Source organism: Macaca nemestrina, chromosome 14 (genome assembly GCF_043159975.1).
Source record: "Macaca nemestrina isolate mMacNem1 chromosome 14, mMacNem.hap1, whole genome shotgun sequence".
NCBI classification, from domain to species: Eukaryota; Metazoa; Chordata; class Mammalia; order Primates; family Cercopithecidae; genus Macaca; species Macaca nemestrina.
The window spans coordinates 113,818,643-113,845,482 of NC_092138.1; the positions used below are offsets into that span (position 1 = coordinate 113,818,643).

General features: G+C 43.3%; 2 protein-coding genes across 12 annotated transcripts in view; one reads left to right on the plus strand and one right to left on the minus strand.

The window, feature by feature from the left end:
• Positions 1-249, minus strand: part of LOC105464063 (DEAD-box helicase 31) — a 179,964-nt gene extending 179,715 nt beyond the window's left edge. For 4 of the 11 annotated variants that reach the window (XR_011612900.1, XM_071078505.1, XM_071078503.1 and 1 more), the window contains exon 1: positions 1-142. Coding sequence is in view for 8 of the 11 variants with exons in the window: in XM_071078505.1 (XP_070934606.1) it covers positions 1-75 (75 nt within the window). In the remaining 3 variants the exon portion in view is untranslated. The other 7 variants (XR_011612899.1, XM_024787446.2, XM_071078510.1 and 4 more) reach the window with 4 other exon arrangements.
• Positions 230-26,840, plus strand: LOC105464062 (general transcription factor IIIC subunit 4). The gene is made up of 5 exons (XM_011711723.3): positions 230-1,117; positions 8,075-9,901; positions 15,276-15,406; positions 18,968-19,056; positions 20,912-26,840. The coding sequence occupies exons 1-5, from the start codon at positions 758-760 to the stop codon at positions 20,974-20,976; spliced, it is 2,472 nt and encodes an 823-aa protein (XP_011710025.1). The 5' UTR covers positions 230-757; the 3' UTR covers positions 20,977-26,840.

Consider the following 26,840-nt stretch of genomic DNA (forward strand, 5'->3'; position numbering starts at 1 on the left):
TCGACTCGCCTGGGCTGAGGGACGTCTGGAGAACGTCCTGGGGTTGTCCGAGAGCGAACTGTCGGCGGCTGCCATGGCCTGCGTGGGTGACGCGTGGTGCAGCGGCGAGCCGGGTGCGCAGACCTGCTGGGCCCGGGACCCCACGTGGGACGCGCGAGGACCCTGCGCCACCGCCCCTTCCGGGTCCGGAACGGCTCCAGCTGTACGCACCAGCCCCGAGAGGAGCCGGGGACGGCGGCACCGGGCGGGTCGGGGCGAGCCGGGGGCGCGTGCCCCCGCCGGGTGGCAGCCCCGCTCTGCGTCCCTCGCGGCGTGGCAAAATCACATTCGGCCGAGAGTTCACGCTGGGGAAGCTCTCTGAATGCCTCTGAGAAACGAGGCCCGTCGCCATCTCACCGAGGAGTCTCCCCTTTACTGCTGCGTGCGTTTCCTCGGCACTTTAGGAACTAAAGCCTAACTGTCTGGGTAGCTCCCTAACAGGCTCTGGAGCTCAGTCCCAGCCTGGGCAGGGGGAAGGGGGTCCTCTTGGCTCCCAGCTCGCGGTCCTTTTTCTGGACAGGCAGTTCCTCGGCCACCTGGCAGAGCCGCGTTGCCTGGCAACGGCGGGGTCCTTCCTGGCTCGGCGGCGCTCGGGGCCTGAGGGGAGAAAACCGCCGTGGAGGGTGCTGGGGGTGGCGGCGGCGGTCCGGGAGGTGGCGGCGCGACTGAGACGCGGGTTTGGAGCGCCAGGGCGTCCGACCTCTGCACCTGAGAGAAGATGAACACGGCCGACCAGGCCCGAGTGGGGCCCGCGGACGACGGGCCTGCGCCACCCGGAGAGGAGGAGGGAGAGGAGGGGGGCGGCGAGGCGGGCGGGAAGGAGCCAGCAGCGGACGCGGCCCCGGGGCCCAGCGCTGCATTCCGCCTCATGGTGACTCGGCGGGAGCCGGCCGTGAAGCTGCAGTATGCGGTGAGCGGCCTGGAACCGCTGGCTTGGTCCGAGGACCACCGCGTGTCTGTGTCCACGGCCCGCAGCATCGCTGTGCTGGAGCTCATCTGCGACGTGCACAACCCGGGCCAGGACCTGGTTATCCACCGCACCTCGGTGCCCGCCCCTCTCAACAGCTGTCTCCTCAAAGTAAGTCATCCCTCGCCATTCCCAGAGTCTTCCCCTGTCCCCCTCTCGCGGCCGCGTCATCCGTCCCAGGGGAATCCGGTCCCGCACTCGGTGCGGGGATTTCCCTCTTCGCGCCGAGCGCTGGGGATTTATTAAGCAGCCAGGGTTGCCACCGCTTTAAAAAAAAAAAAAAAAAAAAAAGCCCTGCAGCTGTCTGCACCCTGTTTCCCCAGGTCACCCGCCGCCCCAAACACAGGTACACACCCAGGGGGCTTTCCCGGAGTTAAGTCCCGCCAACCCCTCCTTCGCCCCAGCGTCGGGCCGGCACATGGAACGGGTTACTCGGTGGAGCTTTCTGAGACTCCACCCCCTGCAGATCCAACCCGGGGCCTGCCTCTGTCGTTGCTCCTATTGTTCGGGGCCGAGTTTCCGAGCTTCTTGGCTGGCTTTGTCTACTGTGTGTGCCCTCCTCTCGCGCCACTTTAGCTTGAGAAAAGAAAAACTGGTCCTATCCATAGTCTTAACTGTTTAAGTGACTTTATTATGAATGGTCCTCGCCTCTCCTTGGGCAAACGGGTAAATACTGGATCTCGGGGTTTGTACTCTAGTTTTTCTTCACTAACCAAACATCTTTGGGATGTAGAACGAAAATAAAGACTCGAAACAACTGCATATCTTAAACTTCAAGCGCAAGGTCAAGTAGTAAGCCATAGCGTTCCTTTTAGTTGCTTAGAGGGGTAAAAACTTTCCCTATATCCTTAATAGAAGCGTACACTTACGTGTGATCTGTCAAAGTGTATATTCATACATTCAGTAGATATTTGAATACCACTGTGCTTGGTGCTACCGCATGTTCTGGAAATAAAGCAGTGTGCACAATAGAGTCCCTGCCCTCATGAAGCTTACATTCTTTGGCAAGTCAAGCACAAATGATAAGGTCCTGTCAGGTAGTGATAAGCATTATAAAGATGTGTATCCACACACAGAGAACATGTTGATGTGTTCGTAAACTCTTATTCTGTACAGCCATTTAAAATATGAGTCATTAGCTATAGGTAGGGTGATGATAACCCTCATCACTTTGTGGCATATTTAATTCAAGTTTCAAACAGCTTGTTAGATTGTTCGTCAGCTTGTATGACTGAGCTTTCTCTGAGATCTTGAAGAGGATGTGAACACATTTGTTCAAGTGTAAACAGATCAGATAGACAGATGCAACCCTATGAAATTGAGAATTACAAAAGGAGGAAGGCAGAAGAAAGGTGATTTAAAAGGTGTATCTTCTGCTGAAAAGGCACTTAACTGTTTCCAAGGATATTCATACGCACATCAACTCAAGGAAAGTATGTATGTTAGTATGGTAGAGATCGAATACCTTAGCAGAGAGAATGTAAAGAAAGGAGGGAATAGTAAGAGGAGAGACTTTTATGGGGCAGGTCATCTGGTGGTGAATCTACAGCAGTCCCAAAGAAGGTAGCGTTTGGTTTGTAAGAGGAAGGAAGGAAAGGGCATTCCAGGTGGTGGGAATGAGGCATTCATCCCATGTGCATACACGTTTAAGTCATGAACATCATTTACGATTGTTTGTATAATGACGGATCAGTACATGAGCTCAAATAGGTTTTCTAGAGAGTCAGAGAAAGTAAGATGAGGCCAGTTGTGAACTTGGAAGGTTGGTATGAGGAAGTTGGCTTCAATCTAGGAAGCCTTTAAGATGTTGTTAACAGTTTCATTAGCATAGAGTGACCTGCTGTGGTTCAGGAACATTGCTGGATAGAGGCAAGAAGATGATTGCTGGGATCAGTGTAAAATAGAAGTTAAGAGATTGGGCTTTGGCACAAGATAGGCCTATCTATAAAAGAGGGATAATGAAACCCTGTTTAGGCTTTTTGGAAGATTGAATTAAACATACATAATCACTTGGCCCAATTCTTGGCACACTGTAAATGCTCAAGGTGAAAATATAATGCAGTTATACAGGTATGAAGGAGTAGGAGTCTGGATTAATATTGTGGTTGTGGACTGTCATTTTGCCTCACCTGACATTTAACACAACTGCTACCTAGTAACAGGAAATCCTTATATAGCTGCCTTATAGTTGACAAATGGCTTCGACGAAATTAATTAGTAACATCTTCCCCTTCTGTACTGTGGTGGTTTTTTTTTTATGCACATCACATAAACCATCAGTCCTTTTGCAGTCTTTTTAGACTGATTGAAGTGAGTGAATTCCGAATTGTCCCTGCAGTTCTACAAGAGTCCTCTGTGGGTTAAAACTCTTGTGTGATGGTAGGAATGTAAAGAAGTCTGTATCAGCTCTTTGATGACTCCACCCATTGGCAGTCTGTAGATTTAAATCTGCTCGGTGCTGTGCAGCATGCCTTTGGTCTAACCTAAACAGTGGACAGTCTGCAGCACAGATCACAGTTTTAGTGTAGCATTGTTAGAAAACTAGGTACTAAACACCTTTGAAGCTTTTGCTCTATGATTCTGTTATTTAGATTATGAATTTGCAGGAAAATATGCAGTTATGTAATAGTTCAGACATTAATTATCAGCTGTTTTATAAGATTGTATGGTATAAAGGTGAACAGTATAAATCTGAAAAGCAATGAAATAGTGATTTAAGAATGTCAGAATTGTTTTTCCCATTGGACTATTGATTTAGTGACTCATCTAGTGAGTCATTTGTGTATAGTTCCAAATTCTGATAATATATGTGTACCGAATTGTATTGCGCATCAATTGTTAGGAGCCTTAGAAAGTATTAACTTCATCTGCTACATTAAGTTAAATAACTGTTGCCTGGCTTTGAACTCTATTACCTGTCCTCAAGAAGCTTACTGTCTAAAAGCTTCAAGTGAATTTTTGTCAGGTGCTTACAAAATGCCTAACAGTTAGTATTAAAAGTATTTGCCATTAAAAGTAATGGTGAAAACTGCAATTACTTTTGAATAGTATTAGTGGTCAACTGGAAACTGGATGTTGTACAATTAAATGATTGGCTGTGGGCAGGCCCCTGGGAGCTGGACTTTTAAGTATACTCCTTGAGCATCTGAATACTTGATTTGTTAACAGTTTTGTGATAGGGAGAGTTGGAGGGGGGTGCAGTAGTCTCATTGAAACTAATATGTCAGAAATTGCTACACAAAACCCTAAGACTTTTTCCTACCGGTCAAGATCTGTGCTGCTCTCCATCCTGTCAAGAATTCTTCCCACGATGAGTAGGACCAAGGGTTGCTTGAGCTTCCTTTATTTCATCCTGTGCCGCTGCTTTGGGTTACCAATCCTGTGAGTTTACTTCTACAGTAGCTTTTATTTGTAGCAAATTTAACCTGTTCTAAGGAGTATTGCTTAGTTCACAGTATTAAAGGATTTAATGAACAATTTTATATCTACTGTTCATTTGGTACACAACTTTATGTCTACCTTGCATTTTTGCATACTTTTGTTAGCATTAAAAATCTTATTAACATTTACTTGAGGCTGAGAGCTGTGGCTTACGCCTGTAATCCCAACACTTTGGAAGGCTACGGCAGGAGGATCGCTTGAGCCCAGGAGTTAAAGACCAGCCTGGGCAATACAGGGACACTGCGTCTCTACAAAAAAATATAAAAATTAGCCAGGCATGATGGTGTGCACCTGTGGTCCTAGCTACCGAGGAGGCTGAGGTGAAAGGATTGCTTGACCCCAGGAGGTTGAGGCTGCAGTGAGCTGTAGTCACACCAGTGCACTCCAGCCTGGGTGACAGAGAGACTCTCAAAAGGTTTTCTTTTTTAACTTAATTCTCAGAGTATATTAACAATTATCATAGGTAACTTTATTGAGCACTTAATATATGCTTTGATATATTGACTTATTTAGCCTTTCTAACTTTATGGGTCATGTATTAGTCTCATTTATAAATGAGGAAATTAAGGTCAGAAGGTTTAAGCAATTTGCGCACACAGCTGGTATGTAACAGAGCCAGCATTTGAACCCAGGTAGTCTGGCATCATAGCACAGATTTTCAGTTATTATGCTTCATTATGTCATCTCACAAATTTTATCTATGTAGAAAGCACCGGGCTTTGATTAGCATTATTTTATTTCCAAGCCAGCCACCTACACCTCATTTAATTGGCATTTTCAGTCTGTGATTCTCCAGCAAGTTTCATAGTGTATCCAAGAGACTACTTTAAAATGCCTTCCTAAAATCAAGATACACTGCCTGAAACACCATTCCCAAAGTATTCTACATACTTTGGGATAATAAATGGTGAAGGGTAATAACTGTCTTCCCTCCAAAGGCTCTTATTGTTTAAAAAGGAAAAAAAGTTTGGCTTCTTGTGGCTCAGTAGGTCTTTATAGTAGTTCCCTGGCCAAGACATTTAGTGTCCTCCTGTCACTTCTCAAGGGAGAATGACATATAATATATAGTATTTCCAAAGCTTGTTTGGCCATAGAACTATTTTTAAGGGACAATGAAAGGGAGTAGTGTACTGTGAAACACACTGGAGGAAAAGTTAGTTCTCTGTTTTGTGGACAATTTTCTATTTACATTTCATTTTATTTGCTTATCTATTATTAGCAGAAAAGAGAATAAGAATAGATTATTCCTGTTATCCTTTGCTGCTTTCTTTCTTTTTCTTTTTGAGACGGAGTGTCGCTCTGTTGCCCGGGCTGGAGTGCAGTGGCGCGATCTCTGCTCACTGCAAGTTCCACGTCCTGGATTCACGCCATTCTCCTGCCTCAGCCTCCTCAGTAGCTGGGATTACAGGCGCCCACCACCATGCCTGGCTAATTTTTTTGTATTTTTAGAAGAGACGGGGTTTCACCCTGTTAGCCAGGATGGTCTAAATCTCCTGACCACCCGCCTTGGCCTCCCAAAGTGCTGAGATTATAGGCGTAAGCCTGGCCATCCTTTGCTTGTTTCTAATCATCATTCCTGTCTGCACAAACTATTCGTTTGTTTGTACATTGAGGAATTTTTTGTTAGGCTTAATGGTCTGTAGGTTTTGTTATTTATTTACCATTTGGGTTTTTTTTTTTTTTTTTTTTTTTTTTTTTTGCAGAGCCTGGCTCCATCACCCAGGCTGGAGTGCAGTGGCACAATCTCGGCTCACTCCAACCTCTGCCTTCCCAGGTTCAAGCACTTCTCCTGCCTCAGCCTCCTGAGTAGCTGGGGTTACAGGTGCCCGCTACCACGCCTGGCTAATTTTTTGATATTTTTAGTAGAGATGGGGCCTCACTATGTTGTCCAGGCTGGTCTCAAACTCTTCATCTCCAGTGATCCCACCTCGGTCTCCCAAAGTGCTGGGATTACAGGTGTGAGCCACTGCGCCCAGCCTTGGGGGATATTTTTTAACTCTTTGTTGCACTCTAATTTTCTGATACGTCCCTGGTTGTCCAGACTTCATCTAGGATGTGGTCAGTGATTCTGTGTTAATGTCTTTCAAGTGCTTTCTGTGTCCTGGAGGGTAATTCCTTTAGGCTTGAAAACTTAAACTCATTCAAAGTGACTTTTATTATATCCATGTGTGTCTTAGGCTGGAATTTCCTTTTAATCATGTTCTACCCTTTCCAGTTTAAAGGTCAGCCTCTTTGAAAAAGGAAATTGACACTAAAAAAGAATTGAAGGATTCTTTTTCTTTTATCCATTTCTCTAAAGACAGTGGATAAAGTCCTTCCTTCCTCCTGCTTCCAACATAACAAAAAACTTTTTGGCTAATCTCTGCTCTTTTTGGCTTTAGCCTTCCTATTTTTTTATGGTTCTGAACCACTTTCTTTTGGTCATTTATCTCTTCGTCCATCTTTGATATCTCTTTAAAATCTTATTAAAGAGCTCACAGCTGGGCGTGGTGGCTTGCACCTATAATCCCAGCACTTTGGGAGGCTGAGGCAGGTGGATCACTTGAGGTCAGGAATTCGAGACCAGCCTGACCAACATGGTGAAACCCTGTCTCTACTAAAAATACAAAAATTAGCTGGGTGTGGTGGTGCACACTTGTAATCCCAGTCACTTGGGAGGCTGAGGCAGGAGAATTACTTGAACCCTGGAGGTGGGATTTGCAGTGAGCCAAGCTTGTGCCACTGCACTGCAGCCCGAGCGACAGAATGTCTTACTGTCCGATACATGTTACGAACTTGGAGGAGGGAGAGATGAATGAAAGCTTGAACGACCTCAAAAGGCCTTACAGGGAGAATTAGATCTGGTAGGATAGATGGGATTTATACAGGGAGAACTAGGCAAGGGAGCCAGGGAAAGCTGAGGTGGGACTGTTCAGGAATGGCAACTAGAATAGTCTGATTAGAGTGAACATTATTCTGTAGAAACAGTAAACAAAGCAGTTGGAGTTGGCTCTCGCCATTATTTGTGAATGAAATTTCAGATAAAGGACCTAAAGGTGGCATTTGTATTGCAAAGATATTGTAAAAATCTAAATATCAATTTGTATCAAAGATACATATAGACACATATTTTCTTTTTTTTTTTTTTTGAGACGGAGTCTCGCTCTGTCGCCCAGGCTGGAGTGCAGCGACACGATCTCAGCTCACTGCAACTTCCGACTCCCAAGTTCACGCCGTTCTCCTGCCTCAGCCTCCCGAGTAGTTGGGACTACAGGCGCCCACCACCACGCCCAGCTAATTTTTTATATTTTTAGTATAGACGGGGTTTCACCATGTTAGCCAGGATGGTCTCGATCTCCTGACCTTGTGATCCGCCTGCCTCGGCCTCCCAGAGTGCTGGGATTACAGGTGTGAGCCACCGCACCTGGCCTTATTTTCATAAATTTGTTAACACCTTTTTTGTTTTGTGACTAGCTCAGATAAATGCTATGTTGAATCTTAAGAATCAAGTACATCTCTGTTGGATATATTAATTCTAAGAAGAATATGAGAACCAGGCTATGAATAATGACACTTATTCTGACATTTTTAAAAAACTGCCATCGCCTAAACACTCATCTGATAGTTTTTATATCTCTTTATTTTCAGGTTGGCTCAAAAACAGAAGTTGCTGAGTGCAAGGAGAAATTCGCCGCCTCCAAGGACCCCACGGTCAGTCAGACTTTCATGTTGGATAGAGTGTTCAACCCTGAGGGGAAGGCTTTACCAGCAATGAGAGGATTCAAGTACACCAGCTGGTCTCCCATGGGTTGTGATGCTAATGGCAGGTGCCTCTTGGCAGCACTGACCATGGACAATCGCCTGACCATCCAGGCAAATCTCAACAGACTGCAGTGGGTCCAGCTGGTTGACCTGACTGAGATCTATGGAGAACGTCTTTATGAGACCAGTTACAGGCTCTCTAAAAATGAGGCCCCGGAAGGAAATCTCGGGGATTTTGCTGAGTTTCAGAGGAGACACAGCATGCAGACCCCAGTCAGAATGGAGTGGTCAGGCATCTGTACCACTCAGCAGGTCAAGCATAACAATGAATGCCGGGATGTTGGTAGTGTGCTCCTGGCCGTCCTCTTTGAAAATGGTAATATCGCCGTGTGGCAGTTTCAGCTGCCCTTTGTAGGAAAAGAATCCATCTCTTCATGCAACACGATTGAGTCAGGAATCACCTCTCCCAGTGTGTTGTTTTGGTGGGAATATGAGCACAATAATCGAAAAATGAGTGGCCTTATTGTGGGGAGTGCTTTTGGACCCATAAAAATTCTTCCTGTCAATCTCAAAGCAGTCAAAGGCTATTTCACTTTAAGGCAGCCTGTTATCTTGTGGAAAGAAATGGACCAGTTACCTGTGCACAGCATCAAATGTGTACCACTTTATCATCCTTACCAGAAGTGTAGTTGCAGCTTAGTAGTGGCTGCAAGAGGCTCTTATGTATTTTGGTGTCTTCTTCTGATCTCCAAAGCAGGGCTGAATGTTCACAATTCCCATGTCACAGGCCTTCACTCACTGCCGATTGTCTCCATGACTGCAGACAAACAGAATGGAACAGTCTATACTTGCTCCAGTGATGGAAAGGTGAGGCAGCTGATTCCCATTTTCACAGATGTTGCATTGAAGTTTGAACACCAGTTGATTAAACTCTCAGATGTGTTTGGCTCAGTGAGGACTCACGGGATAGCAGTGAGCCCCTGCGGTGCGTACCTGGCCATCATTACCACTGAGGGTATGGTCAACGGCCTCCACCCCGTTAACAAAAACTACCAGGTGCAGTTTGTTACTCTCAAAACCTTTGAAGAGGCAGCTGCTCAGCTCCTGGAATCTTCAGTTCAAAACCTTTTTAAGCAGGTAGATTTAATAGACCTAGTACGCTGGAAGATTTTAAAAGATAAACATATCCCTCAATTTTTACAAGAAGCTTTGGAAAAAAAGATTGAAAGCAGTGGAGTCACCTATTTTTGGCGTTTTAAGCTTTTCCTCCTGAGGATTTTATATCAGTCAATGCAGAAAACCCCTTCAGAAGCCTTGTGGAAACCCACCCATGAGGACTCAAAAATCTTGCTAGTGGATTCACCTGGGATGGGCAATGCTGACGATGAACAGCAGGAAGAAGGCACTTCTTCCAAACAGGTGGTGAAGCAAGGCCTGCAGGAGAGGAGCAAGGAAGGAGATGTAGAGGAGCCCACTGATGACTCGCTCCCCCCAACTGGAGATGCTGGAGGCCGGGAGCCAATGGAAGAGAAACTCCTGGAAATCCAAGGGAAGATCGAAGCTGTGGAGATGCACTTGACCAGGGAACACATGAAGCGAGTCTTAGGAGAAGTGTATCTGCACACCTGGATCACAGAAAACACTAGCATCCCCACCCGAGGACTCTGTAACTTTTTAATGTCTGATGAAGAGTATGATGACAGAACAGCACGGGTAGGTGTTTATTAACAGAAACTCTGAAATTGTAAAGTCTGCTTTCTTCATGAGAAAGAAATGACCTAAATTGAGTTCCTGAAGATCAGCTTTTGCTTTGACATTTTTTAGGTAATTGATTTGCATGAGGTGCAGGGGAATAAATAGGAAATGCAGATTAATGCAGAGGATGCATTCATAGCATACAAAGAATATTTTGATTCTTCTTCATACTGGCCTTAATAGATATGCAGAGTTTGCAGGATGAGCTTTCCAGACTGGATTAGCTTAAAGAGACTGCATTTAGCTGAGTAATATGTGATGGGCAGTCATGGCCATAGAAATATGGTGCCCATGCTCCCTGCCCTTCCTCTTTTACAAAAGTTTTGTAGGGGAGGGGTGTAGTGACATGTTTTCCGTTTGATAGGATTTAAGGATATCTTCACATTTAGTCAAGAAAGACGTGTAAACGAATCATTACCCGTGTCTCATTTTTACAAATACTGGGCACAATCTTTATTTTGGTAATAGAACAATCATAGTGTTATCCAGAATGTATTCTATAGAATTTAAGTTGCTTAACGGAACACTGGGGTTCCCAGTGCATATTACCATCCTAAGAGTTCTGAGAATTCCTACAGAAAGGAAACCTATACCTTCGTATAGTTCGGTATTACTCAGACTTCCTGATCGCAGAATCTTTCTTGCAGCTAATAGCTGCTAAAATCCTGAAGAACCCATGTTCCAGGAAATATACTGTATTCTGAAATACTCAAAATCACAAATATCTGTGTTCCTTTTTACTTCAAAGATTGATACTTATTGACTAAAGTCTTAAAATATTAATTGAAGGCAGTATCTTTGTTCGTAATGTTAAGCCATTCACAATCACTTCTTGCATTTTGTTGTTGGAAAGAATGTGTATGTTTGTGTACACACATTTGCCTTTGAAATTATTGCTCATAGAATGTTTGCAGTGGTCTTAAGAGTATTGGCCGGGCGCGGTGGCTCAAGCCTGTAATCCCAGCACTTTGGGAGGCCGAGGCGGGTGGATCACGAGGTCAGGAGATCAAGACCATCCTGGCTAACATGGTGAAACCCCGTCTCTACTAAAAATACAAAAAACTAGCCGGGCGTGGTGGCGGGCGCCTGTAGTCCCAGCTACTCGGAGGCTGAGGCAGGAGAATGGCGTGAACCTGGGAGGCGGAGCTTGCAGTGAGCCGAGATCACGCCACTGCACTCCAGCCTGGATGACACAGCACGAGACTCCGTCTCAAAAAAAAAAAAAAAAAAAAAAGAGTATTAAGATGCACTGTTCATGTAAATGACTTTTCTTCTTTAAAAGTTAACTTTTGGGGCCGGGCGTGGTGGCTCATGGCTATAATACCCAGCACTTTGGGAGGCTGAGGAGGGTGGATCACAAGGTCAGGAGTTTGAGACCAGCCTGGCCAACATGGTGAAACCCTGTCTCTACTAAAAATAAAAATTAGCCGGGCATGGTGGCGGGTGCCTGTAATCCCAGCTACTTGGGAGGCTGAGGCAGGAGAATCGCTTGAACCTGGGAGGTGAAGGTTGCAGTGAGCTGAGATTGTCAATTGACAAGAGCAAAGCCCCATCTCAAAAAAAAAAAAAAAAAAAAGTTTTTTTGTTTTGTTTTGTTTTTGTTGTTTTGTTTTTTTGTGGTTTTTTTGAGAGTCTCGCTCTGTACCCCAGTCTGGAGTGCAGTGGCATGATCTCGACTCACTGCAAGCTCCACCTCCCGGGTTCACGCCATTCTCCTGCCTCAGCCTCCTGAGTAACTGGGACTACAGGCGCCCGCCACCACGCCTGATTAATTTTTTGTATTTTTTTTAGTAGAGACAGGGTTTCACCGTGTTAGCCAGGATGGTCTCGATCTGACTTTGTGATCTGCCCGCCTCTGCCTCCCAAAGTGCTAGGATTACAGGCATGAGCCACCGTGCCCGGCCAAAAAAACTTAATTTTTAAACGTTTCATTGTGTTCCAAATTGTCTAGAAGAGTATTCTGGTTATCACAGTGCCATGGGACCTAGTTAGGTTTATTATAAGAGTCAGTGAAAAATTAGCAAAAACATGTTAGCAAGTACTAGAGGTTGGGTTTGTAATGATTTAGAATAATTGTCCAGGTACTCCATGAGCCCAGGAAGCTACATTTAGCGTGGTGATGTGATTCCAACAGAGCCAGTTTAAAAACCAGAAGATTACGCACCCATCCCTGTCTATAGCAACTGAGTTTATTGAAGACCATGCATTCCTGTCTTAAAAATCCAACTATATGCAGCCGGGCGCGGTGGCTCAAGCCTGTAATCCCAGCACTTTGGGAGGCCGAGACGGGCGGATCACGAGGTCAGGAGATCGAGGCCATCCTGGCTAACACGGTGAAACCCCGTCTCTACTAAAAAATACAAAAAACTAGCCGGGCGAGGTGGCGGGCGCCTATAGTCCCAGCTACTCGGGAGGCTGAGGCAGGAGAATGGCGTGAATCCGGGAGGCGGAGCTTGCAGTGAGCTGAGATCCGGCCACTGCACTCCAGCCTGGGTGACAGAGCGAGACTCCGTCTCAAAAAAAAAAAAAAAAAAAAAATCCAACTATATGCATAAAATGAAGACTTTTTAAACCCAGGATGGTTGATTTATTAGTAGTTATAAATTATTTTGGAGATTATCAGCCTAGTATGCTGGTACAGTTAAACTAGCACTTTTAAACCTTTTTTCATTATCACTTCCCCCAGAGCATTTGTAGACTTTTTCGGAATTGACCCTGCCCATGAAGTTTTAATACCACAGATGTATTTTGTGTGTCCGTTTATATACTGTGTGTATATCTTTGCTTTATATGTAAAAAGAGAACTTTTTGTCCCCCAAGAACTAATATTTGCTGCTTTGGAAGGACTCTCACTCCCATTGAGAATGTGTGAGTCAGAATAACACAGTTAAGAATTGAGCTTGCCAAGGTCAAGGCTATTGAGAACAAATAGCAGTCTTTCCTTATGTAAAATTGAGGTGTATCTGGGCTGGGTGCAATGGTCACGCCTGTGACCTCAGCACTTTGGGAGGCCAGGGTGTGAGGATGGCTTGAGCCCAGGAGTTCAAGGCCAGCCTGGGCAACATAGCGAGACCCTGTCTCTACATAAAGTGAAGGAGAAAAAAAAAAATTATCCTGGTGTGGTGGCACAAGCCTGTAGTCCTAGCTACTTGGGAGGCTGAAGGGGGTGCCATGTTCGCACCACTGCACTCTAGCCATGGCAACAGCGAGACCTTGTCTTAAAAAGAAAATAGAGGTGCATTTGTATGGGAGGAATTCTGAGTAGTTTTTGTCACTGTATCATTATCAGGATGTTTGGCCTGTCTAGAAAAGCAGAGTGAGGCTGGGCGCGGTGGCTCATGCCTGTAATCCCAACACTTTGGGAGGCCGAGGCGGGCGGATCACGAGGTCAGGAGATTGAGACCATCCTGGCTAACACGGTGAAACCCCTTCTCTACTAAAACTACAAAAAAGTAGCCAGACCCTGTAGTCCCACCTACTCGGGAGGCTGAGGCAGGAGAATGGCATGAACCCGGGAGGTGGAGCTGGCAGTGAGCCAAGATCATGCCACTGCACTCCAGCCTGGGTGACAGAGCGAGACTGTCTCAAAAAAAAAAAAAAAAAGAAAAAAACAGAGTGAGTTTGGTCATCCTTGCTGTAACCATATGTTAGAATTCTTTTTTTTTTTTTTTTTTTTTTTTTTTTTTTTTTTGAGACGGAGTCTCACGCTGTTGCCCAGGCTGGAGTGCACTGGCGCGATCTCGGCTCACTGCAAGCTCCGCTTCCCGGGTTCCCGCCATTCTCCTGCGTCAGCCTCCTGAGTAGCTGGGACTACAGGCGCCCGCCACCGCGCCCGGCTAATTTTTTGTATTTTTAGTAGAGACGGGGTTTCACTGTGGTCTCGATCTCCTGACCTTGTGATCCGCCCGCCTCGGCCTCCCGAAGTGCTGGGATTACAGGCTTGAGCCACCGCGCCCGGCCCATATGTTAGAATTCTTAAGACTGAAAAGAAAAAAGGCCAAAAATTAATGGGATTTAAATTTGTAGAGTATATGCAGAAGAGGTAAGATACTGGGTTTACCAACTTCTGAGCTAGTAAGACATCTTTTGAAACTTAACTAATTTTAGTGAATTAATCCAAAATCTTGTGGATTCATTCATAAGAAGCAGAAATGGATTCAGAACTGGAAGGGCACTATCACTAGTAAGAGAAGACAACTCTTGAGGGTTATGTATCCCAGCCTCCAAATTACATATCCAGTGAAGTTAAAATTAAAAAAAAAAAAAAAATGAATTGGATTCAAGTTTTTTTCAGACTTTTATGTTTAAACAGTAAATCTTTTTTTTTTTTTTCTTGAGATGGAGTCTCACTCTGTCACCCAGGCTAATGTGCAGTGGCACAACCTCGGCTCACTGCAACCTCCGCTCACGGGCTCAGGCAGATCCTTCTGCCTCAGCCTCCTGAGTAGCTGAGATTACAGGTGTGCGCCACCATGCCCAGCTAATTTTTCTATTTTTAGTAGACACGGGGTTTCACCATGTTGGCCACCTGGTCTCGAACTCCTCATCTCAAGTGATCCACCCACCTTGGCCTCCCAAAGTGCAGGGATTACAGGCATGAGCCACTGTGCCCAGCCAAGAGTGTAATCTTAATAAAGCACAGAAAAGCCAAACTGAAGCAAAGAATGGCCTAGAGTCTGCCGTTACCTCTCTCACTCCCAGCTTCTTGCTCCTATAGTAGGTCTTGCCATGCCTCTGCAGTGGGGTCAGCTTGTCTTAGATTGCCGTCTACTGGACTATGTTGGCCATGGGTCTTTGGGCCATCAGAAGGGGAAATTATTTTTTAATCCTGATGATCTTTTTACTTTGTAAGCCTGTCTTTTAAAATAGACATTTGTACAGTTCTACAAAGAGAGCAGTATTCCACATAATATTTTGCCTATAGAGATTATGCTTTTTCTTCTTAAAGTCAAAACATTATAAATAATAGCTAAATACTTTGTCTTCTAATAGAACTCTGAAATCCTTGTCTCAGAAGCAACTAAAACAAGGCAAGTAATAAGATTTTGGTTTTCAGAACAGTTTTCTCCTTAGTGGTTACACCCTGTTGCCATAGAGTACCTGAATAAATTTATTTTATTTAGCTAGTTGACACAGGTTGAAACTCTAGTTCTTTTATTTTCCAGACAGTATAATCAGCCTATTTGGCAATGCAGATCCCCTGTCTTTTGTGAAATACTGCTCTTTGCTCTTTTCGTTTATTATTTTTTAATTTTCCCTTTGTGTTTGTCGGCTTTTTCTTCAGGAAATCCTGCACTTACACTAAACTTTGCTGACTACTTTGTCTTACTAGGTGCTGATTGGACATATCTCAAAGAAGATGAACAAACAGACTTTCCCTGAGCACTGTAGTTTGTGTAAAGAGATCTTGCCATTCACAGATCGCAAACAGGCAGTCTGTTCCAATGGCCACATTTGGCTCCGGTAAGCCATTTTAAAAGTTCCTACTTATGCTCATTTTTCAGTTTTGTGTAGCACAAACTACTGTATGTGACAGAATAGCAACTTTATGCCAGTTATCTGTTGCCCTTGCCAATTTGTTGGAGAAAAGCTGCTATTACAAAGCCTGATGTCGACTTTTTTCATCAGTATCACTCAAGCAAGTTGGCCTTTAAAGACAGTTTTTTACTGCTTAATATATAGGAGTTTTCTTATTTGTTCAATTTCGTAATTGAACAAATTATGCCTCCTCTTCCTAGCCTCATTCTAAGACCTTGGTGTATCCTCATGTTACTGGACCTGTGGGCTGCATTTGACAACAATTACTCCTTCCTTGAAGCACTTTGATCACCTGCCTTCTGGGACACAGCAACCCTGGTGTTCTTCCTGTCTCTGACTCTTCATTCTCAGTTGACTTTGCTGATGGGCATCTCAGCTGTCTGTCTTTCGCCTGTTTTTCTTCTCTTTGCACTTTCCTGGGGCGGTTGCTTATCATCTGCACAATGATGATTTAAACTTAGAGCTTTTGCCTGTATCTCTCCCCCTAAGTCTAGGCTTAAGTATCTAACTGCCTGCTCAGTACCTCTATTTGGATGTTTAATAGGCGTTTCAAATTGGAATCCAACCTTTTGTTACTACCTCTGCAGCCCTGGTCCAAAACACCATCATCTCTTGCCCAGATTATTATACCTGTAGTTACTTTCCATCTGGTCTTCCCGCTTCCATCCTTGTCCCTCCAGTCTGTTATTACAGTCGGGATAGTGATTGTGTCAAAACTTTGTCACTGGCTACTTGTTTCTGATGAGTAAAACTAAAACCCTCTCAGTGATCCACAAGATGCCACACAGCCTGAGGCCCCTTCTTCCCTTTGTCCTCCTGCTGACCTCGTCTGCTCTATTTCTCCATCTTGTTCGCTTCACTCCAGGCAGACTGGCTTCATTCCTCAGGTACGTGAGGCATCCCTCCACCTCAGGACATCTACACTGGCTGATTCCTCTACCCAGGATGTTCTTCCAGCAGATGTCCACACGGCTTCCTCCAGTGTCCCTTTATCAGTTAGGCCTTGCTGGCTACCATTCCTAAAATTGTAACACCCCACCGACATACCTTCCCCTCCCATTGTTTTGCATCCTCCTTCCTTGCTTTATTTTCCTCTTTAATAATTATCACTATTTATTTTTTCGGTGTCGTTCCTCTAGAAAAAGAAAGCTGTATGAAGACACAGGAACTTTTGTGTTTTGTTCACAGCTATTTCTAGAACAATGCCTAGTGCATGGTGGGCACTAAATTTTTTAATTTTTAATTTAAATTTAAATTTTATTTTATTTTAGAGACAGGGTCTTTCTGTGTCGGCCAGGCTGGAGTGCAGTGGCGCAATCTTGGCTCACTGTGACCTTTGCCTCCTGGGTTCAAGCGATTCTCCCACCTCAGCCTCCCCGGTAGCTGGAACTACAGGCATGTGCCGCCACACCCGGCTAATTATTTTTTGTATTTTTGGTAGAGACGGGGTTTCACCATGTTGACCAGGCTGATCTTGAACTCCTGGGCTCAAATGATCCACCTACCTTGTCCTCCCAAAGTGCTGGAACTACAGGCGTGAGCCACTGCGCCCAGCCAAATTTTTAACAAGATTGTGCTACACATACCATGTTAACTCACTAGTTTTGTTATCAAAATGTATGGACATTTTTCTACATCAGTACAAAGATAACATTCTTAATGGCTATAGAGGTTTCCATTGTACAGATGTTTCATAGTTTACCCCCTTATTGATAATTTCTTCTTTTTCCAATTTGTATTGCATTCCTACAGTTTATTTATTTATTTATTTATTTATTTATTTGGAGATGGAGAGATGAAGTCTCACTATGTTGCCCATGGTGGCTCAAACTCCTGGGCTCCAGTGATCCTCCTGCCTCAGCCTCCTGAGTAGCCAGGACTATGGGCATGTACCACCACGCCTGGCTCCTACACTTTTTCTAATTTGACCATTCAGACTTCTTAAGAGGGAAGAATAGGAAATAAACTTGTAGTGTATTTTAGGTTAGTAATAAAAATAAAAACAATTATTGAGCACTATTAATATGCCAGGCACAGTCTAAGCTGTACACATGTATTAAGTTACTATATTATGCTGGTTGTGAAAATAAGTTGGTAGGAGTACAGGCATGTGCCATTGCACCTGGCTTTCTGTTAGTTAAGATTGGGTATAACTACTGTCTTTAAGACTCTGGCAGTACATTGGGGAAAACCCTGACGAATATTGAAGGCAAAACTAATGGTGCAAAAAGAGACAGGATACTAACAAATGTTCACAGGTTCAATTCCATCCAAAGATTATCATTGGGCCTCTACCAGGGCCAGGCAAATAAGGATAGGTGGAATGTATTTTCACAACAACCATGCATGGGGAGCATCAGGATTACTTTTGTTTTTACAGATGAGGAGATTGGGGCCTGGGGAAGTTAAATAATTTACCTAAGTCACAATGGTGGTTTGTAGCATAGCTCAGAACCTGACATTCTGGCTCCAGAAGCCACATGTGTAAACATTACACATTAATGTCTCCTAGATGGGTTCTTTCAGGAAAATTGTTTTCATTTTTACTGACTAAAGTTACGGCTGAAATACCTCAGTATGATTTCTGTAGGTGAGAACCAGTGCTTGCTGTCACTCAGATGTAATCTTTCTTCCTAGATATCCATGTCTTTACTCAAGGTATACCTGCTTGGAGTCCCTTCCCTTAACCTCCTCCTTTGTATTTTCTGCTCCTTAGTTGCTCACCTGAAAATTGTTATCTTTTGGGAAACCTTCCCTGCAACCCAGATGTACTCTTTCCATCTCATTGCGTCCCACCTATCCTTATTTGCCTGGCGCTGGTAGATAGTCAATGAATAATCCTTGGATGGAATTGAACCTGTGAACATTGGTTAGTGTCCTGTCATTTTTTTGCACCATTAATTTTGCCTTCGATATTCTTCAGGGTTTTCCCCAATGTACTGTCAGAGTCTTAAAGACAGTGATTATAGCTAATCTTAACTAATAGAAAGCTGGGCACAGTGGCACATGCCTGTAATCCCAGCTACTTGGGAGGCTTAGGCAGAGGATCACTTGAGCCCAGGAGTTCAAGGTCAGGCTGGGCAACGTAACGAGACCCTGTCTGGAAACAACAGCAACAACAAAAAAACCTAACGAATAATTCCCAATATAATACATGATCAGTTTTAAAAAGCATATCAAGAATTTAAAGTGCAGTCAGGTATGGACAGACTAAATTCTTTTCTGATGCTCAAACAGGAAAAAAAGCTGCAATCTACCTGGATTAGAACCTTTATGTCTCTTTGCTAAGCACGGAGCATAGGTTTGGCCAGCTTTGGTGCACAGGGGGTACATTGTTGCATGAATGTATGAGTATCATACATTCACTTGGCTTTCACTTGGTTAATGTGTAGTTTTATGATAACTCTCTGTGATGGAGAAACACCAGTTTCTGAGTGTTAGTAGAGGAAACCCTCTCCCTTGCCAATACAGTCTGTCTTCTTTCAGGTGCTTCTTAACCTACCAGTCCTGCCAGAGTTTGATATATAGAAGGTGTTTGCTCCATGACAGCATTGCCCGGCATCCAGCTCCAGAAGGTGAATGCTTTCCCTTACTTGGGAGGGTGGGTGGGTGGAGCATGCTGGCAGTGGGCCAGCGCCCCAGAATAACAGTTTAAGTCACACTCTGCATGTCTTGGTGTTGTGCTGTCGGGGATGGGGGGTGGGGAGCAGGCTCCTGCTGCTCTTTACAGTGTTACCATGAAGCCACAGTTAACTGAAACATGGCCATTGGAATATGTCATATTGAAGTGCATACTGCATTTAGTATGTGAGTTAAGTGTGTCTGCAGTTGCTGTTCTGTCACTGCAAACAAATTACTCATGCCAAAAAATGTCAGTTTGTTTCAGTAGATGACATAGATTATATTTGAATGTAAACTCTGTAGATGATACTGTATACGAAGACAACATTTTTTTTTTTTTTTTTTTTTTTTTTTTTTTTTTGAGGCGGAGTCTCGCTCTGTCGCCCAGGCTGGAGTGCAGTGGCGCGATCTCGGCTCACTGCAAGCTCCGCCTCCCGGGTTCCCGCCATTCTCCTGCCTCAGCCTCCCGAGTAGCTGGGACTACAGGCGCTGCCACCACGCCCGGCTAATTTTTTTGTATTTTTAGTGGAGACGGGGTTTCATTGTGTTAGCCAGGATGGTCTCGATCTCCTGACCTCGTGATCCGCCCGTCTCGGCCTCCCAAAGTGCTGGGATTACAGGCTTGAGCCACCGCGCCCGGCCGAAGACAACATTATTTAACCAGTAATAGGATATTCACTTGAAGTCGTTCTTCCAGTAGCCATGATGGGTTTTTCCTGGTTGGTCTATGTGGTCTTTCCTGATAGCTCTAATGTCATCCATTTCTGGAGATAATTACCTGGAAATAAGAATGTAGAGTGGTCAGGAATTAGTGATTTAATGATGCCAGTGTCAGATTTTGTCCTGACGTTAATAATGCACTCTAACCAAGTGAGCTAACTAGATACAGAACATACAATTATATATGCATTTTGGGGGAAATATTCTGTTCTCAGCTGAAATAGCATTCTATATAAAACTACATACATTCTTGAGTTTTGCTCTAAACTGACAGCTCTGTAATTCTCATAAGTAGGTATATTGATACCTTGTGTTCTGTTGTAGCTTTTTATTAGGGAAACTACAATCATACACAAAAGGAAAGAGAAGAGTATAATAGACCCCTGTGTACCCATCTCTTCAGAAATTACCGACTCATGGCCTTTTCTGTTTCATGTGTAGTTCCCTCACCCACCTCCCTCATCCTGATGGATTATTTTGAAACACATTTTTGGGCACTTTTAAATTTTTACTGCAATTGATAATTGATACGCTGCCTCGGCAGGAAATCTGGAAGAGATTGAAACTTTAAAAATCATGCCCATTGACTTTGAGTGTAGCCATTTATGGCTTTTGGGAAGAATGAGAAGCTACTGGATCTAAAAAAGCATTGGAGTAGAGTTTTTCATAGATGAAAGAGGAGGAGGATTTGACCAGTGTTGCCACATTTTTATTTCTCAAGAGCATAGCATTTTCCTGTTACTGTAATTTTATGAGAGAATATTTTAACATTAACAGTGTATGAAGAACACATTCTTGGAATACAGTCCTTTCTTTAAATTGAATAAATTTAGCTTTATGAAACATTCTTCATTACCCTTATTTTCCTGTGTCATCACACTTTGTGAACCACAAGTTTAGTCCAGCCTCACTTGGAATGTTGGAAACTGAAGCCCAAAGAAGTGAAGTGCTTGGTCTAGGGATGTGTAGCTGGTTCATTGCAAAATTGGGACCAGAATGCCCATCTCTCAATGCTACAGTCCGGTGTTCATCCCTTCTGACTGCCTTTTCCGAAGCTAACAGTTGATACCACTTGTCTTCCTTTTGCAGATCCCGACTGGATTAAGAGGTTACTGCAAAGTCCCTGCCCTTTCTGTGATTCTCCTGTCTTCTAAATAATCAGTGACAGGAACATGGAAGGGCTGATGAACTCTGCCATAGAAAACTTCCTCCAGCCTGAACAGAAGGATGTACTGGAGGAAGCCTGACCCTCACGAGTGGAGAGAAGTCCTTGGTGATTGTAAAGAGGGCCCCTGGAGCTCATTTCTGAAGGGCACTCTCCATCTCCAGGGACTAACGGATGTCCTTTGAAATGGCTGGACTCAGCGAGTTGGAGTCATTTTGAGATGAACATTAGCCCCGGCTTTGTAACCAATGAGGAACACTTAAGTATCTTGACAGAAGCAATTTGAACACAATGTCCTGTAATTTCTAGGAACAGAATGGTCTTTTCTAGAGAACTTGGATAAGGACCTTGCTGGGTTGAGTTAGGTTTTAATCCTTGCTTTGGTCTGGAACTGCCTTCTGGCTCCAGAACTTAAATTGCTTGGTCCGTGGCATCTGATGTACCAACAGAGATTAAAAGTGTGTAAAGCAACACATGGGCTGATGTTTTGTTGTCAGAAAATAGCTGCTGGTCTGCATCCCTCCATTCTTGTTTTTTATGCATATGGAAAACATTTTCCTAAAACTATATTCTCAAGTTGAAGCCAAGACTAAAATTGTGTCAGATGATCTGGTAACTATTATAATGAGTAATGGTGACTTTTCATTCTCTCCCGTGTCATCAGATTTCCTGACCCAACTCCTTAATCCGTATAAAGATGTCAAATGCTGTAGTTTACCCACGCCACAGCCCTGCTTCAGACTTAACTGTGGTAGCCTAGATGAGCTATTTGTACACAGAGGAAAAAAAGATATTTTCCTCTTTTAGTAATAAAACGTTTAGTATTTTTAATGTTGACATTTCCAGATGTTTCATTGAGTATCCAGGGGTCTGTCTGGAGACTTCTAGAGAGGGACAGCTCAGAAGTGGGGCCTTTGAGCTCGGGTGCCATAAGCTTGTGCAATTCAGTTGAACAGAGCCTGGCAGTGTCTCTCCTCTGCACACAGCCCCTTGGTATTTGGAATCCAGGTTCTGCCCCCACCCCTACCCACCCAGTGGTCTGTTAAGATGTCCCAGATGGGGCCGGGTGTGGTGGCTCACGCCTGTAATCCTAGCACATTGGGAGACCAAGGCAGGGAGATCACAAGGTCAGGAGTTCAAGACCAGCCTGACCAACATGGGGAAAGCCTGTGTCTACTAAAAATACAAAAATTAGCCAGGCGTGGTGGTGCGCACCTGTAATCCCAGCACTTTGGTAGCCCGAGGCAGACGGGTCACTTGAGGCCAGGAGTTCAAGACCAGCCTGGGCAATATGGTAAGACCCCGTCTACTACAAATACAAAAGTTAACTTGGCATGGTGGTGCATGCTTGTAATCCCAGCTACTCAGGAGACTGAGGCAGGAGCATCACCTGAACCCAGGAGGCAGAAGCTGCAGTCAGCCGAGATGGTACTTAGATGATAACCATAGCGGCAACCTAGCCCCTCCACCCCCTATTGATAGGTAGTGAGCCCTTGGAGGCACTTCTAAACAATCTGCTCGGAAATGTCTTCTGTTTCCTATTCAAATTGCTGTTTTGTCTCCTATGTTTAATCATGTATTTGCTATTCTGCTGCTTATTCTCATTTTGGTGGTAATTTCAAGAAGAGTGTTTATCCACTATTGATTTTCAAGAAAGAAACCAAGCACCATTGAAATAATGAGAAACAGAATTCAGAACATTGTGTGGTTGAAGTCATTTGTGTCTGCAGCTGTTTTTTCCACTTTACAATAAATAAGTAAAAATTAAGATCATGTCAAAAAATTATTGCAGTTTTAATCATTATGGCATATTCTGCCCCCCCGCCACCTGCATTAGAATCAATGGAGATTTGTTCTTACTGGGAATTTTGGGCTGCTGCCATTTAAAACTTAGGTTTTTATTTAAAGCAGTTGTGCATTTTTGAGAAAATTTATTGAGAGTAACTAGAGAGGATCTCCCAATTTTTTTTGTATGTCTCTATAGGAGTAAACATGGCAACAGTTCTTCTAGAACGTGGACTCACTGCAGGGACTGGACCCAGTGGCATTAAGACCCTAAAATCGAGCCACCACCTGCCTGCCCCAAGTTTCCAAACACCCAGTTAGAAGGCCTTTCCCTGCCCTTGTCCCTGTCCCACACCCATGGAGGTTAAGCTACAGAGCTGGGGAAACAGGAGATTTTCAGTTAATGGCAGCCTCACAAATAGTGCTTCTGAATTTCTCTGAGAGTCAGCATACTTCATGAGTGTGTTGCTTGGTGCACCTTGGAAAAGTGAGAATGGCACTAGAAGTTTTTAATTGCCTCTTGCAGTTCAAACTTAGATACCTACACCTCTGTACCTTCCTAAAATTTGCCTGGTCTTATTTGGTAGATTTCCAGTTGCTTTGAGCTGTGACCATAATAACTGAGGAACTGGAGAAATAGTGGAAGTGCTATTGCCGCACTGCATTTAAAGTACAGGAGCAAAGATTCTATACAATTAGACCCTTTAAGCTACAACATGGTTGCATTTTGGGAGTCTGATATCCACATATGTATCACGTTTTCTCTGCCTGGGGTTAATTTGTTCCTATTATTCTAGATAAGAAATTGGTAGCTTGTTATGCTTGATATTCATTCTGAAATCCTTACGTGTCCACCAGGCAGACTTCAAGCAATCTCTACCTACTATTACATCTGCCAAAACTACCAATTATTTTTTAATGTCAGAAGTCATTAGAGCCACTGGCAAAGCTCATGGTTGAACGTGACATTTTTCTGCTTTTCCAAGTTTCTGAGAATGTTAATGTTGAAGTATGCAGGCTGGACCTATCAGCAAGTTTAACACATTAATTAGGTGAAAAGACTCTTAAAAGGCAATAATTAAATATTTCAATTATTTTGTAATTATCATGGTATCAAAATAAGATGCAAAAGCCGTTGAAGCTCATTGGTGCTTGTTAAGAGAATGACAATACTGGTTCTGTGGGCATCTTTCCCCTGCAGCAGTTACACTACCTCAGAGTTGGGTGCATTACTGCAATTCCTGGAATGGAACCAGGAATTAGGGTCACTGGTTGATTGGCACAGGATCTTTCCATCCTTTCTGCTCCTGACCTCTCTCTCTTGCCTTTCCTTCCCCCAGATGCCCTCTTGGTTTCCATTCCTTTAGTTCTCTCTGCTTTAGAACACAGTCAGAGCTAACAGATTACATGTTGGAAAGAAAAATGGATGAATGGTCAAATTTCTAAAAGCTGAATTGTGTAGTGGGTCTCACTTCCTAGAAGAAACTATTGGTAATATTTCTTTCTAAAGGTAATAGTATTATTTATATCTGGTTTTCTTCAAAACTTAACTATCATTTCCTTGTCAGGGTGCTCAGTAGCTCTTGGTTTGACTTCGGGCTAAGGGATGTGAAATTTTAGCTCCTTCCCACCACCTGTTTCCGCTCGCTCCCACTCCCAGCCAATATTCTTCATAAGCAAAAATTATGCTTAAGCTAAGCTGAATGGGTTATATTCTAAGTAAGTGCAGACAGCAAATAGGCAGACAAATACAGGAATGTCTTTAAAATTAGCCCACCACGAACTGTTCTGAGTCTCTGCATGGTTTCCATAATTCATTATGATGTATCTTTATGTTCTTTCACAGCTCTTCTGTGGGCTGGAGTTTAGCAGTTCAGTGAGACTGGGGAGTGTCTCAAGAATGGAACCTTTGCCCTCAAGGTTGGGTCATCAAAAATCCCTCTAAAGGATCTAACTGATGAATTGTTTTTATTTTCGCCCTTAGTGCAAGTATCAACTGGCAGCCTCAAACAGCTTTAGACTGTCTCAGGTCTCTCATAGTTATACTTAGAACTGCTCTTTCTTGAAGCTAAAAGAGGTTTTTGGCGTAAAGATCTGCTGTTCAACCTAGTATAGAGCATGTGAAATGGAATTCAGCCAAACTCCAAGAATATCGAGTTGCTTCTACTTACCTAAAGTAGTACAGAATCACTATCCTGATGAGAAGTGGGGTTTTTCAGAAGATTGTAAACTCATTTCCATGGCACAGATAGAAATCATTATCAGGACTTGTTAGCCAGTTCATGTCTCATTGATAGGATGCAGCCTGCCATCTGCATAGATGGTTTAAGATGGTGCTGTTTTTGAAAACTTGCTGTGGAAATAAATTTGACAGAGGAATAGTTATTTGCAAAGCTGTCCTAGAAAGAGGTTAACTCTTTTAGTATACGGATGTTTCTCCTCCAACACCTTTAATTAGGTGGTTCAGCTTATCTTGTATTTTCTGAGTCATAACTGTACTCTAGGGCCAAGACCTACTATAAAATCTGGAGTCCTAATCAGAGAGTTGTTTAGATCAATATTATATGCTTTGCCAACATAATCTAAGAAGGTATTCATTCTTTCTGGATTTGAGAAGAGTTGACAAAAGTGTAAGATTATATTCTCATGCTGAAATAAGGTATAGGCTAAGTGAAACACTGTAAATGGGTTGGGTAGAATTGAACTTTAGCGCTCTAAATATTATGCTTATTTTTAAAGTAAAAAGTTGCCTCACTGTCATGAAATCCTATTACTTCCATTAAAAAAATCCTGTAAAATGGTCAAACTGGACAATGTAAGAGATAATGATGGCTTTGAGGCATTTCATACTTTATCGGTTTACATTTGGCTAACAGACTGGTAGGTAAGGTTTAGGGTTCTCTCCACTAATGGAAAATTAAATGCAAAATGTCCTAAGAATTATGTTTTCAAGGCTTTGACTCAGATTTGTACTTTGATGTATGAAAGTGAATATCAAACTTGTTTATACAGAAAAGACTATATAGAAAATAAATCCATGTTGTGTATAGTGATACATGTTTTATGTTTACCCAATGCCTGTACTAAATCTTGTGCTTGGCTTTGAATTATATATGTGTTTACATATGACTTTTTTTTTTTTGAAATAAAAACAACAGTCATCTAAAAACGTAAGGTTTTGGAAAAGAGATGCTTTTTCAATCCTTACCATTAGGTGGAATGTTTTATAGAATTTTGGTGTTAAAAAAAAATTTAGTAACAATGCATTTTGCTTGGAATACTCCCCAATCCAGAAAAGTTGGTGACTTCTCTCCACTGTATATATGTACATAGTTTTCATTATTAGATTGTAAGCTCCTCAAGGGCAGGAATTGTTTTATCTTTGTTGTTCCTGCAGCACCTAATGTAAAGTGCCTTGCACAGGGTAGGTGCTCATGACGTGTAGAATGAGTGAGTCACTTCCTGCCTCATAAATGTGGTTCACTTCCCCTGTGTTCAACACTACAAAGCTACTCATGCCAGAAGAGGGCAGAGTTCTTTCTTGGGTTTGAACTGGCTTTTTTGGGTTGAATCAGACCATTCCACATCCTTAGCACTACTTAACCTCCTTTTCCTGAAGACTACATATCAGTGTCCTGCGTTTTTAATCTAATATTACAGCTGAGGTTTCTAGGAAAATTTTGAAGTGGAGAAGATTATGGAGAAAATGCAATGGAGATTTGGAGAGGGTGGTTTGTCAGTATATTGCCCTGTGGGGTAATCGTATTTTAGTTATTACTTGTTAAAAGGGTAACAGAACCTCTGTTTCTTTACCAAGTCGCTGGTTGGCCATTTCTCCAATTAACGAACTACCATTGGTTTTAGCTCTTTCTCATTTTGAATTCCCTTCAATTGCTTCCATGATTCTAGAACTTAAGAGTCTAATACAGTTGCTGTGAATATTTAGTGCTGTACATAATGGCAGTTTTGTAAATGTGAAATAACCTTGAATATGTTGTGGTTTGTATACAGAGCCATTCGTAGTGTTATTTTGGCCACTTTTTTATTCAAAATAAATAATTATTTGTA

Bases quoted from the DNA above. Each gene is read 5' to 3' on its own strand.
- LOC105464062 (XM_011711723.3), top strand. From the start codon at position 758: ATGAACACGGCCGACCAGGCCCGAGTGGGGCCCGCGGACGACGGGCCT. The intron at 9,902-15,275 runs GTAGGTGTTTAT...TTGTCTTACTAG, and splicing joins ATGATGACAGAACAGCACGG to GTGCTGATTGGACATATCTC. The intron at 15,407-18,967 runs GTAAGCCATTTT...GTCTTCTTTCAG, and splicing joins AATGGCCACATTTGGCTCCG to GTGCTTCTTAACCTACCAGT.